Source organism: Gymnoscopelus microlampas (genome assembly GCF_963454915.1).
Source record: "Gymnoscopelus microlampas genome assembly, chromosome: 6".
NCBI lineage: Eukaryota > Metazoa > Chordata > Actinopteri > Myctophiformes > Myctophidae > Gymnoscopelus > Gymnoscopelus microlampas.
In genome coordinates, this window is record NC_139943.1 from 1540360 (window position 1) to 1555144 (window position 14785).

The window sequence follows — 14785 nt, forward strand, 5'->3', positions numbered from 1 at the left end:
TGATAACATTTTGGTTGTTACAGAAATCCTCATATTCATTTTCCAAGCAAAGTCTTTCCAATACTTGGATTGTGTCATCTTAAAAAGTCTTTTGCATGCTTCTTTCCAATAATCATCCAAAATTGTTACTGACAATTCTTTTTCCCCAATTATCTTTGGTATTATCCTCTTTTACCCTAATTTCTTGCAATATTTTATAAAGTTTTGATATTTTACTCTTTTCACTATTTCTATTTTTGCTCACAAATTCCAGCAGCCCATGCATTATCTCTCCCTGGTCTCTGTGCTGTTTACAAACATTGAGAGTTAAAATAGTTTAACTAGCCGATCTACATAGACACTTTGTGTAATCGTGGAGATGTTGTTTACAGTGGAAAGGTTTCTCTCCAGTGTGGATACGCTGGTGTCTCTCCAGGTCACCTGACCTACTGAAACTCCTATCACATTATGTAGGGTGGAAAGGTTTCTCTCCAGTGTGGATAAGCTGATGTTTTTTCAGGTCACCTGTGGTATTGAAAATGTTGTTACAATGTTTACAGTAGGAAGGTTTTTTTCTCTAGTATGGATACGCTGGTGTCTCTCGAGGGAACTTGACACATTGAAACATTTGTCACACTGATTACATTGAAAAGGTTTTTCTCCAGTGTGGATACGCTTATGTCTCTTCAGTTCAAATGGCGTAAAGAAACTCTTGTCACAATGTTTACATTGGAAAGGTTTTCTCCAGACATGGACACGCTGATGACTCTTCAGGCTACTTGACACACTGAAACTTTTGTCACACCGATTACATTGAAAAGGTTTTTCTCCAGTGTGGATACGCTTATGTCTCTTCAGTTCAAATGGCATAAAGAAACTTTTGTCGCAATGTTCACAGTGGAAAGGTTTTTCTCCAGTGTGGATATATTGGTGTCTCTTCAAGTTTTCAGACCGTGTGAAACTATTGTCGCAATGTTCACAGTGGAAAGGTTTTTCTCCAGTGTGGACAAGCTGATGATTCTTCAGGCTACTTGACACACTGAAACATTTGTCACACCGATTACATTGAAAAGGTTTTTCTCCAGTGTGGATACGCTTGTGTCTCTTCAGGTCAGATGGTGTAAAGAAACTCTTGTTACAATGTTTACAGTGGAAAGGTTTTTCTCCAGTGTGGATACGCTTGTGTCTCTTCAGGTCAGATGGCGTAATGAAACTCTTGTTACAATGTTTACAGTGGAAAGGTTTTTCTTCAGTGTGGATACGCTTATGTCTCTTCAGGTCAGATGGCGTAATGAAACTCTTGTTACAATGTTTACAGTGGATTTTTTTTCCTCCAGTACGGATACACTTATGTCTCTTCAGTTCAGATGGCGTAATGAAACTCTTGTCGCAATGTTCACAGTGGAAACATTTTTCTCCGGTGTGGACATACTGGTGTCTCTTCAAGTTTTCAGACCGTGTGAAACTATTGTCGCAATGTTCACAGTGGAAAGGTTTTTCTCCAGTGTGGACACCCGCAAATGTCTCCCCCCAATCATCACTGTCTTCAGCGACTTCAGTGTCAGATTCAAGCTTAACTTCAACTTCAGAGCAGTGTGAAGTGATGTCTTCATCAACTTCAGCTTTCACTGCTAGTAATGTCAACATTGACCCAACAGGGTCCTCTGGTCTTTGAAGTAGCTCTTTCTGTTCCTCTTTAATCTTTGGAGGCTCTGGTTCCTCCTGGAGCAGACTGGGGCTCCTCTCCTGTTTAGGAGAAACCTCCTCTTTACACACAACCATGTGCAGGATGGCTAGGAGCAGAAAAATAACATGATAGTCAACACTGGATTCTTAAAATGTAAATCTATTGTTCCATCTTCCATGTTCCATGTACAAAGCTAATATCTACTAAGACTGACCAAACAGTTACTAAATAAGAATCCGTCTGTGTCTGGGGCTAATTTAACAAACCACTGTTTGTTTGTATGCTGCCAGTAGGCCAAGAACATCTAATAATCTGTAAGAGACTGAAACATGACCATGACTTGCAGCACAATGTACTAAAGTGCAGCCTGTAAGCTTTCTAGTGAAGTGCCATGGACTGAAATCGGGAAATAGTTGAAGAAGATATACTTATTTGAATGTTGTTGACCACTTAAAGACCAGCTGAAATGGCTTTTTGCAACCATATTTTAACCTAATTTCCAGTGAAACAGGCTGGGTGACTCTGAGGCAATCACAACTGAGTTTTCACGCTCAATGTTTACAACAGTCACACAGCGTACATAATTTGATTTAAAGTATGTGATCCAAACGTTACGTTGTACACTGTCACTGCAACAAGGCAGTGCCGAATCAAGTGTTACTGCACTATTTCCCACCTCAAATGTTTTTGGAAACCAAAAATGTACAATGTGGTGCAGTTTTTCTTTTGTATTGCATATGTAATGATGCCTATGCATATTGATTGAGTCATTGATTGATTGATTGATTGATTGATTTAATACTTTATTAGTCAAAAATGTGAATAGCACAGAGGTACAGTAAAAAAGGGTAACACAAAAAGTCTAATAATATCCGGATATTATAATCGTCACAGTTTTTGCAAAGATTATCGTATAGTTAAAATACGTACTGAGGTGTGGGTGGTCTTCAGGTTCCTCCTGTTTAATAGAAATGTCCCTGGCTGAGTCTGGAGAGTTCATCTTCACCTGCAGTCTGGACTCCACACACTGGGTCTGAAATGAACAAATTGAATAATGACTTTAATACCAAAAAACAAACAATGATATGATGAAAGGATGTCCTTTTAGGGGGAGAAAAACAAAAGAATGATGTAATGATATGATGAAATGATGTTCTTACGTCTAATGTGCTGAAATTGCTAAATAAACACAAAGTTTAAAACAAACAAAATAATTACTGGAGATCCAGCAGTGGTGTCAAAAATAACGATTTGAAGTCAACTTTCCAAAATATGAATCTTGGGTTCAAAGATCGTGGGATTTATATATTAGAGAAGCAATCACACTTAATTTAAGATTACACAAGGAAATACATTTATCAAAAGATGGACTCCTGCAATGCAAACAATGGTCTTAAGTAAATAAGGTGTAAGTAGCCCATCTGTTCTTAATGTTTCTGCTGCCATGCATCCCATCTTGCTACAATTATTGAGGCCCGGTCCGGCAGCCTGTATTTCTGCGTACGGACTACTAGATTAGAGCCAAGCAGTTGTCCAATTCTCTCCCAACTTGCTACAAAAATCGCTCATGGCTCTGGCTTGGCAACCATCTTCTTTTCCACCATTGCCACGATGTACAGTTTATATGAAACTTAAATATTAAGCAATAATATTCCAGAAGCACCGGAAGTGGTCTGACGTCACTTACGTCACAAATTAGGCACAAATTAGGAGAACCGATCTACAAGCCAACAACGCGTCACGCCTCGACGCGTTGTTGCCTTGAAGATCTCACCTCTTGAAAGCAAGCCCAAATAAGCAACTACACTTCAGTAACAAGCCCAAACAAAAGCAACCCGCAACTATGAATATCTACAAGCGACATTACATGAAAATAAGCCCAATGTCGCTTATAATAAGCAGACCTGGCAACACTGATTGCCACACATGCCTGAGTCGCACAGCACAAACACAGGATAACACACACACACACTTTCAATTCAATGGCAGTTTAAGGTCTAATATCATTTGCAAACATATGGTGGACATGGAACAATAACATCAGGGACACAACTTCAGGTTTCACCGTGCTCTGTTGAGTTTCATACACATGGTAGATCATGGAGGTTCCCATAGAACCTCGGCTATTTTCACAATTGTGAAATTTGAAATTTCACACTGTTTGCGTCTTTCTTATATTATTTGGCAATTTTGGCCAATGTTTGACCAGTTTTTAAATAGTGTAGTTTGTTGATGACTTTTGATACAGTAATGGTATTTTTGGTATAAAAAAAGGTCTTAAAAGTCCTTAAATTGTCACTTCACAATTATCTGGGGACCCCCCAAAATCATATGGAGAACCACTTGTGGGTCCTGACCCACAAGTTGAGAACCACTGCCATAGAGAACACACACACACACACACACACACACACACACACACACACACACACACACACACACACACACACACACACACACACACACACACACACACACACACACACACACACACACACACACACACACACACTCTCTTTGGTATTCTGCCCGGTATTAAGGGTTGATTGGTTGATTGATTGAATACTTTAAAAGACACAGGAAAGTACAGTTCAATACAAGGTCTGGATTTAAAACCCAAGAAAGCCTATGGCTTGTTTCCATTGGGGTCCTTTGTACTCAATTCATGGAGGTTAGCCTCCTCTACTTTTAGCATTTAGCTCCGCTTCTGTAAATGTGAATAGATGCATGCATTCTAAATTAGCCGTCGGTTAACAACATGGTGTAAAATGATCATGAGGTTCCACAACACATTCCAACATCAACAACAACAACAACAACAACACATCTGCTCTTGCAAAGCCTTGGATGAAGACTAGCTGTATATAGGACCGTCTTCATCTAGCTGTAGTATACAACCCTCGTAGACGTATTTATGATTCTGACGTTTTCAATCTAGAAGAGTTGTAGGGTTCACGCCCCATGGAGACATGGACTTTCTGCACTATGCCCCGCAAAGTACTCCAAACATGTACACATTGAAAATAAAGGTGCTTACCTCAAAGCCCTAAATGTTAACTACTTCTACGGGGTAGTAGTTTAATGTAATAATCCATATCTTTCAATAAAGAAGTGTTTTAATGCCGTCTGTGGCCGAACGCCATTTCTTCACCCTCGTTTACTTCCTGTTTACATTTAGTGTAATTCCGGGTTTCAGCGGATGCGCCCCCTCACTACCCGTCACTACCGCCCATTGGGAACTTCCGACAGAATCGGCCACAGACGGCAATAAAACACTTCTTTATTGAAAGATATGGATTATTACATTAAACTACTACCCCGTAGAAGTAGTTAACATTTGGGGCTTTGGGGTAAGCACATTTATTTTCCATGTGTACACGTTTGGAGTACTTTGCTGGGCATAGTGCAGAAAGTCCATGTCTCCATGGGGCGTGAACCCTACAACTATCGTAGATTGAAAACGTCAGAATCATAAATACGTCTACGAGAGTTGTATTCTACAGCTAGATGAAGACGGTCATCTGTATATAGCTCTTGCTTGCTAGGACTAGCGTTAGCAGCTATGCTAACCCTAGCGTTAGCAGCTTTGCTTTGCTTTTTTGCTTTGCTAGCTATGCTAACACTAGCCCAGAAACATGACTGTCAGCTTAACGAGCGTCATGTGAACCATAGCTATGCTAACACACTCTCCTAAGACCTATTGTTATCTTATCTTATTGTGTGAGCTACAATATAAACGTTAGTTATTAAGTGACACAAGAGGAATCTGACCTGAAATAAGGAGAACGTTCAACTATGAACGCAGCTGCTGCCGTGGGAGACTGCCAGTGTTGCCACGACTTGTCGGATTTTGTGAGAGAAATAAGCAACCAGGTCTGGGGAAAACAAGCCCAAAAGAAGCGACTACATGAGCACACAAGGCGTCGCGTCGTGATGCATTGTGAGCTTGTAGATCTGCTATTTTCAAAACATCTTGAAACAAAATGTCAATACTTGGAAGATTTTTTTTTTGGAGACATTCTAACAACACAAATCTGGTGTAGACAGACCGATATACACCAGATTTGTGTTGTTAGAACCAAATCATGATGACAATATATTGTCATCATGATTTGGGTGCATGGGGATCTCATCTTAAAGCTCATCAGTGCTTAATGAGTCTCCCAGTTTAGTAGACCTTGTATTGTGAATGTGTACTTCCATGTACGGTTGTTCTCACGTCTTACTAAATAAAGTACATCAATCAATCAATGGTAGGCCTATGGGCACAAAACAAATGGGGGTATCCCAGTTAGGGACAAATACATATTAATTTGGGGGTCCATGACATGAAAGTATTTGAGAACTACTCGTTAAAAAATAATAATAAAATATAGCTGCAAGCAGCGATAATACGGGGCCAGGAGAGAGAAATGATAATTCCTTTAACAGGTCAGTTCATGAAAGTCCTTGCGGTCTTGTTTCCAATGAGGGCCTGTGAGCAATTAGGGGTTAAGAGTCTTGCTCAGGGACAAATTTCATCGACACATTTGCTGACCTGGCCTGGAATCGTACCTGGGACAACCAGAGCCTCTGGCTCCCTAGGCGGGCTCACTAACCACTCAGCTATGGCCGCCCCTCAGAAGAGAGAGAGAGAGAGAGAGAGAGAGAGAGAGAGAGAGAGAGAGAGAGAGAGAGAGAGAGAGAGAGAGAGAGAGAGAGAGAGAGAGAGAGAGAGAGAGAGAGAGAGAGAGAGAGAGAGAGAGAGAGAGAGAGAGAGAGAGAGAGAGAGAGAGACGGAATAGATTGAAGAGACAGAGAGAGAGACATGGAAACGGAATAGATTGAAGAGACAGAGAGAGAGACATGGAAACGGAATAGATTGAAGAGACAGAGAGAGAGACATGGAAACGGAATAGATTGAAGAGAAAGACATGGAAACGGAATAGATTTAGTCATGTTTTTTGCAATTCAACTTAAATGAGTCTGCATCAAGTGAGGCTTGTTATGACCCTGGCCTAGGGGAACCAGGGAACACAACAAAAATACAGGGGAGACGCAGTTTACAAAGAATATAGTGTTTATTAAAGTAATCAAAATTAACGAATAAATCATGAATGAACAGATGAGGTGTGGAAATCAGTAAAGTCAGTAGTGTAATGCATGTATGCATGAGTGGATTGTGTAGTGTGTGTGAGTGTTGTATGTGTGAACATAAATGTGGGAGGAAAAGGTGTAGCTGGGTTGAGGAGCAAAAGCAAATGAACTGAGGGAGAGAAAGAGGACTGGGGAGGCAGGGTTTTATAGGGCGTCGACACCCGGGCCCAGGTGCACGCCAATCTGGCTGATTGCCAACATGTCACTGCTCCCCAAGTCCTAGGAACCAATGAGAACACAAATGAATACCAAGCAAACCATATACAACCTAAGAGTGACATATATAACATACTACTATAATAGCATACAGGGAACCGTCACACCCCCCCCCATAAAGACGGGGTCCCTAAGGGATCACCGGCATCCAATTTACACAAAATATATACTACCTATCTACTATTCCAAACCTCTACTCCAATGGCCGCCCGCACCCTGTCACAGACCTCCACCCCAGCAACCGGATCCAAGGAAGCATTTAAGGGGTGAAAGACAGAGGCAAGAGGAGGACCTACGGAGATAATCAGAACCTCAGTCATGAGGAGCCCGTGATAACGCATCGGCCACCACATTCTCCGTCCCTTTAACATGACGAATGTCCAAGGTATAGGACTGCAGGAACAGTGACCACCTTATCAACCTCTGGTTTGGACACTGCAGAGAATTCAGGAAAGTCAAGGGGTTATGGTCAGTGTAGATAACAACGGGGGTACTACCGCCCACATAAACGTCAAAATGTTGTAAAGCTAAAATCAAAGCCAATCCTTCCTTTTCTATGACTGAGTAATTTAGCTGGTAAGAGTTGAATTTCTTGGAATAAAAGCTAACAGGCTTATCTATTCCTAGATTGTCCTCCTGCATCAGTACGGCCCCAGCCCCCACATGACTTGCATCAGTGTAGATTTTAAATGGCCTGTCTAAACGTGGAGCCGCCAGAACAGGAGCGGTACACAAGAGCAATTTAGCCTGCTCAAATGCTTCCTGGCAAGCGAGCGACCAGACAAACTGTGCCTTAGCCTTAAGTAGGTTGGTGAGAGGCACCACAACTGTCGCAAAATTCCTACAGAAACTACGATAGTAACCTATTAAACCAAGATAGCACATGAGCTCTTTCTTTGTAGTTGGAACCGGATACTGCTCAACAGCATGAACTTTGGCACCAACCGGACACACTTGGCCCTGCCCAACCACTCGCCCGAGGTAGGTCACTGTCGCCCTTGCAAACTCACACTTTGCAAGATTGACAGTGAGCCTTGCCTCCCTCAAGCGGTTGAACAGTTCCCGAATGCGTTCCATGTGAACCTCCCATGTGTCCGAATAGACAACCACATCGTCCAAATACACTGCACACCCCGGCATATCCCAAATCACTTGATTCATAAGCCGCTGAAAGGTAGCAGGCGCATTTCTAAGTCCGAAAGGCATGACCTTGTATGAATAAAGACCATTAGGGGTTATAAAAGCGGCTATCTCACGCGCTCGTGCTGACAGAGGTACCTGCCAGTATCCCATCAATAGATCGAATTTACTCACGAATTTCGCGGAGCCCACCTGATCGATGCAATCTTCCATTCTAGGAAGTGGAAAAGAATCGGGTTTAGTGATATTATTCACTTTACGGAAATCAGAACAAAAACGAAATGTACCGTCTGACTTGGGAACCAATATACAAGGTGAAGCCCAACTAGATGCACATGGCTCTGCAATGCCATTTGTTAGCATGTAATTGACCTCTGCTTCCAAATATTGACGCTTCACCCTGTAAAATCTCTGTTTTATTGGCTTCGCATCGCCAATGTCAATGTCATGTTCGATTAGATGAGTACAACTCGGTGTATCACCAAATAGGCATGGAAACTCCCCGATTAAACCTGCAAGTTCCCTCCGGCCTGTCGCAGGCAAATGAGCCAACAGTGTATCGAGGCACGCAAGCGCTTCAGAATTTTTCAGCCGCCCGTGCACCAACGCTGGATCAGGTGTACCCAACCCATCTTCCTCTACCTCCCGACTGGGAGACAACACCGGAACCGCCATGCAAACTGCATGAGCCAAGCCTACCTCTGGCTGCACACACAACACCGGTGTCTCAGAAGTGCGTGCATAATAAGGCTTAAGCAAGTTTACATGGCAAAGTTGGGTTGGTTTCTTACGTTTAGGCGTTGAAATAATGTAATTTTGCTCGGAAACCTGTTTTACCACATTGTGTGGACCGGAGAATTTTGCCTGAAAGGGTGAAGTAACAATTGGAAGTAGAGCCAACACTTGGTCTCCAGGGCTAAACACACGGCGCTCGGCTTTAGAGTCATACAACAATTTCATCTTTTCCTGAACTGAAGCTAACTTTTCTTTAGCCAACAACCCGGCTGTGTAAAGCCGATGACGAAAACCATTAACATAGTCAATCAAATTTTTGGGAGGCTGTGCCTCTATCCATTCCCCAGACAGCGCAGCTAAAGGACCTCTTACAGTATGAGCAAATACCAGCTCGTTTGGACTGAACCCTGTGCTCTCCTGTGTTACCTCCCTAGCAGCAAGCATCAGCCACGGCAGACCCTCTTCCCAATCTTTACCCAGCTCAGTACAGTAGGCGCGCAAGATGGCTTTTAGCGTTTGGTGAAAGCGTTCTAACGCCCCCTGACTCTGAGCATGGTACGCAGAGCTCCGGTTGTGTTGGACATGTAGCTGCTTCAAAACCTGGGCAAACATGTGAGAACAGAAGTTTGATCCCTGATCAGATTGGATGACCTTCGGAATGCCAAATATAGAAATAAACTGAGAAAGTGCACGTACCACCGACCGAGTGGTAATGGTGCGCAGAGGATATGCAGCAGGATAGCGAGTTGCTTGGCACATTACTGTTAACAAATACACTGCTCCTGACTTTGAACGTGGTAAAGGACCCACACAATCAATTATTAGATGTTCAAATGGCTGGCTAATGGCAGGAATGGGATACAATGGGGCTGGTTTTAGCTTCTGATTAGGCTTATCAGTTAACTGACATGTATGACAAGTTTTGATAAATGCTGACACATCTCTCTTCATTCGAGGCCAAAAGAAATGTCTAAGAAGCCTGTCATAAGTTTTTCTCACACCAGCATGTCCAGATTCATCATGAGCTACTTTAAACACTGACTGGCGAAGTTTGACTGGCAACACAATTTGGAACACTGGTTCACCCACAAACCTTCCCTCATGTGGCAGCCACTTTCTCACCAACAAGGAGTCCTGCAGAAAATACCCACAAGCACTGTCAAGCAGCTCATCCTCTGGCCGTATCAGCGGCACCAGCTCAGTCAGAGAGGGGTCAGCCTGCTGCTCAGCAACCAGATCTGAACGTGTTATGGACAATGGAAAATTAGCAAGAGGTATTGAAAACTTTTCAGATACTTTAGTCTTAATCGATTCTTGTGACTCAGATTTGTCTTTCAACTTAGCCATTGCACGTGTCACCGCACAAGCTGTAAAAACCTCTGGGAAGTCACGTTCACTTTCATCCGTTTCCCCTGTTACCAGGGGAACTGACGTCACCACTGCCGGCGGCGGAACCTCCGCCCACACCCGAGCACCAACCAGGTCGTTACCTAGAATCACCGTTACCCCTGGAATCGGCAGTGCGGGGCGCACGGCAAGCTTTGCTTCTCCCTGAAACAGTTCACATTTGAGCACCACTTTATGCAAGGGAACCAGCAAGACATTCATGTCTATGCCCCGGATAGGCACCGCATCACCCGTGTCAGAATCATTAGTTAAAGGAAGAACACCAGCCTGAATAAATGAGTCAAAAGCCCCAGTGTCCCTCAGGATAGTTACAGGTACTTCTTCCCCACCTTGCACCAAAGACACAGACCCTTTCCTGATAAATGGACGGTAAGAATTCAGTGCTGCAAAGGATGTATCCTTGTTTTGACCGAGATTAGGTGAAACACAAGTGGACACCGGACGAATTGGAGCGGCCATGCCAGCTCCTTTTGGTTGCGAATTTCCTGCATTGAAAGGTCTAGCCCTGGGAGGTCCGTTTAACATAAAACATTCCGGTTTCCAGTGACCCCGCTTATGACAGTAATTGCAAACCTTCTCCGGCTCACGCAAATTACTGCTGTTGTTAGTGTTGCTGTTGCCTTTAACTTCGACAGGAAGAGGTTTATTAAATCGGCCATAAGACTCCTTGGCAACATAGTTGCCACCGCCCGCCTTAAACTCTCCACGGTGCGTTAGGACATAGTCATCAGCGAGCGATGCGGCGTCCGCCGCGTTGCTCGCTTTCTGCTCAGAGATATACGTCGCCACTCGAGCAGGAACAGAATTTTTAAACTGTTCCAAAATCACCAAATCACATAACTCTTCGAAATCTGTTACCTCTGAGGCGTTACACCAACGGTTAAAGTAGGTCGTCAAATCACGTGCAAATTCCAAATGACTCTGTTTGTCATGTTTTTTCCAAGATCTGAACCGCTGTCGGTACGCCTCGGGGACGAGCTCGAACGACTTAAGCACCGCCTCTTTAACCAGAGAGTAGTTTTGACTGTCGGCAACACTCATTGCCGAATAAACCTCCTGCGCTCTGCCTGTTAATACGCATTGTAACATCAATGTGCGCGCCAAGTCAGGCCATTTCCGCACGTCGGCCACGCGCTCAAACATTGTAAAGAATGCCTCAGGGTCACGTTCAGAAAACTTGGGAACCAAACGTATATTTCCATTAACATTAAACTCCCCCATGGACTGTCCTGCAGGTTCTGTAGATACTTTTGCATCAGCTGAAATCTTACCGTCCCTTATCAAGTCTAACCTGCACTGCTCTACTTGTACTTTTGCCTGTTCAGTTTGCTGTTTCATTTTCTCAATTGCGTATTGCGTGTCTAGCCTCACTTTGTCTTGCTCCGCCTGCAACTTTGCTTGCAACATCAGTAGTTATTTTTGTTGGTCGAATGTCAACCCTGGCATCAATACAGGTAACGGCAGCACCGCCGCTGTATCTGACTGGATAGTAGAAGTCTTTTCTGGCTCTTCATATTCCTTTAACAAATCAGTTTCAAATAAATGTACTCTTAACACTGCCACTAAGGTCTCCTTTAATTTCTTGTCACCTGCCTCAATTTTAATCTTAAAATGCTCTGCTATTTTAAGTAACTGGTCTTTGGTGCACTGAAGTAACAGTTCCTCAGAAGGAGCAACCAAAAATGCTTCTAGGGTACACATCCTGGCTAATGTGCGCTAAGTTAGTCACCCAGCTGGTAAACAAAACCAAGTGCCCCTCTGCTCTATTTAAACCCCAAACTAACTCCACCCGTCTTCATGCCGGTTTGCGGAAGGTATTTATGCACTGAAGGCCACCGCAAAGGCCTAGCTCATACCAAGGGGTAGGAAAAGCAACCAGGAACTGGCGACCTACGTCCAGCCCTTAGCTGTGCCCCCGAGACAGAATGTGCACGCACCGGTACACACCCGCTACAGCCGCACCTTGCACCTAAACCACCCCCCGGCCTAACCCTGCGACCTAATATTTTAACCCAGTAACTAAATCGCACCTAACAGGGACACTCATATAATACTGAAACAAAAACCAGCCAGGTAACTTTTTTTTTTTTTTCTTTAACTTAGCAGCACAAATACCAGGAAAAAAACTCCCCCCGTGGAAACTTAATCAAATCTGTAACTTATCAAAATCTAAACAGATTAAATTCAAACCAAAGAAATTAACTGCATCTCCCAAACAAAGTCCAGACAAAAACAAGCGTGTAACATCGCTTTGTCTCTACTCACCGGACCGTTGAACCAACTGGACAAGGGAATCACCGGATTGATTCCTAAATGACACTCCTTTCAAAAACCCACGGCGCAAACGAGCCCTTCAACTGCCAATTTGGCCAATTGACACCTGCGTCGCAGCAAACAAATGCAGAAGGGCGAGTCACTTGACTCACCAAACTTACTGCACACTCTAAACTTTTATGGAACGAGCCCCCATTTTGTTATGACCCTGGCCTAGGGGAACCAGGGAACACAACAAAAATACAGGGGAGACGCAGTTTACAAAGAATATAGTGTTTATTAAAGTAATCAAAATGAACGAATAAATCATGAATGAACAGATGAGGTGTGGAAATCAGTAAAGTCAGTAGTGTAATGCATGTATGCATGAGTGGATTGTGTAGTGTGTGTGAGTGTTGTATGTGTGAACATAAATGTGGGAGGAAAAGGTGTAGCTGGGTTGAGGAGCAAAAGCAAATGAACTGAGGGAGAGAAAGAGGACTGGGGAGGCAGGGTTTTATAGGGCGTCGACACCCGGGCCCAGGTGCACGCCAATCTGGCTGATTGCCAACATGTCACTGCTCCCCAAGTCCTAGGAACCAATGAGAACACAAATGAATACCAAGCAAACCATATACAACCTAAGAGTGACATATATAACATACTACTATAATAGCATACAGGGAACCGTCACAGGCTTGAACCGGCAACATTGCGGTCGTGAGGCACTCTTAGGTAGCTGCAACACTACCTAGTGCTATAGCTTTGTCCAGGCTGATATTGTCTGTTGAGGATCACAAACTCTTGCCTTCTGTCATGACCCAAGCCCCTGTTTCACTAACACTAAGATGACTCGTTCACAAACCATTTACCAATGAAGAAATTGTACATCTCCTCAGAAGCAAAACTAGTGAAAGTAGCCGATCTACAAGCTCACAAACCATTAAAAGTTGTCAGATTGTGCATCGGCTATTTTCACAATGAAGTATGTTATACATTGAAAAAACATACTCTCATTGCTATCTGAAAAGTTGTGAGATTGTAGGTCAGCTATTTTCACAATGAAGTATGTAAAAAACACTCAATTAAGTATTTCATGTTATCTTTAACAATTGCAGATGTATTCATTGATAGTCATGTTGTGTGAAATGCAACTTAGATGAAGTCTGCACCAAGTGAGGCTTGAACCTGTGACCTTGAGGTTGTGAGACATACACTTAAGCGGGACTCTATTGGACCAACAGAAAAACCTCTGAAAAAAGAGATCACACTGATCATACAGTTTCACGCAAATAGCTCAAAAATCCTGGGTTTAAGTGTTTTTCAAACTGCTCAAGATTGCGGACAATCTAAGGGCGGTGCTTACTGGTCAACGTGATAGATGTGTTCCTCATTAGTCAAGGCACATGTGTAAGCAGGTCTAATGGCTGTCGGCCAAACGAGGCATGACTTTTGCCTGTTTAAAGTTTGCATTTTCAAAAAATTGCTATAGCGCCCCCGTTTGACCAATTGGAGTAAGATTGGTTTCAGTGATACTTGGAATGGCCCTTTACATTTCTGCAAAGTTTCAAAGAATGGTAAGTCTGCATGTATGTGTTAGGGGCAAATGAATAATTGTCATAAAACTGCAATATTCATTGGCTCATTAAAGCTTCATTTTTTTCACTTATGGAAAATATTTTGCAAACGTTTTTTGGCATAGGTCCAAAGTTCATGTGTAAAAAGTTTCGTGCAGATTACTCAAAAATCCCAGGAGGAGATAGGTTTTAACTGTTTTTCATATAATTCGAAATGGTGGGAGATCTAAAGGTCAGAGGTCAAAAGTCAGAGTGTGAAAGTTGTTCATCATGAGGAGACGCATGTGTGTATTGAAGTTTTATGGCTGTAGGTAAAACAGGGCATGAGTTGTACCTGTTCAAAGTTGGCATTTTCAACTGAGTGCTATAGCGCCACCTTTTGACGAAAGATTGTGAGATTTATTTTTTGATCGTTTTTCATGACCATCTATCATATGGCCGAGTTTCATAAAAAGCGTATGCACGGTTCAGCCAGAACTGGCAAAAACGGCAGAAGAAGAAGAAGAAGAAGAAGAAATGGAAATATAGCTGCAAGCAGCGATAATACGGGGCCAGGAGAGAGAAAGATAAATGATAATTCCTTTAACAGGTCAGTTAATGAAAGTCCTTGCGGTCTTGTTTCCAATGAGGGCCTGTGAGCAATAAGGGGTTAAGA

General features: G+C 43.0%; 1 protein-coding gene across 1 annotated transcript; it reads right to left on the minus strand.

The window, feature by feature from the left end:
- Window positions 1-533: 533 nt before the first annotated feature.
- Window positions 534-5484, minus strand: LOC311047931 (uncharacterized protein; the record flags this gene model as incomplete). Its single annotated transcript, XM_084060883.1, has 4 exons — window positions 5438-5484; window positions 2597-2699; window positions 699-1772; window positions 534-589 (listed from the first exon to the last, which is right to left on the minus strand). The coding sequence occupies exons 2-4, from the start codon at window positions 2664-2666 to the stop codon at window positions 534-536; spliced, it is 1200 nt and encodes a 399-aa protein (XP_083917009.1). The 5' UTR covers window positions 2667-2699; window positions 5438-5484.
- Between the last annotated feature and the right edge of the window lie 9301 nt (window positions 5485-14785).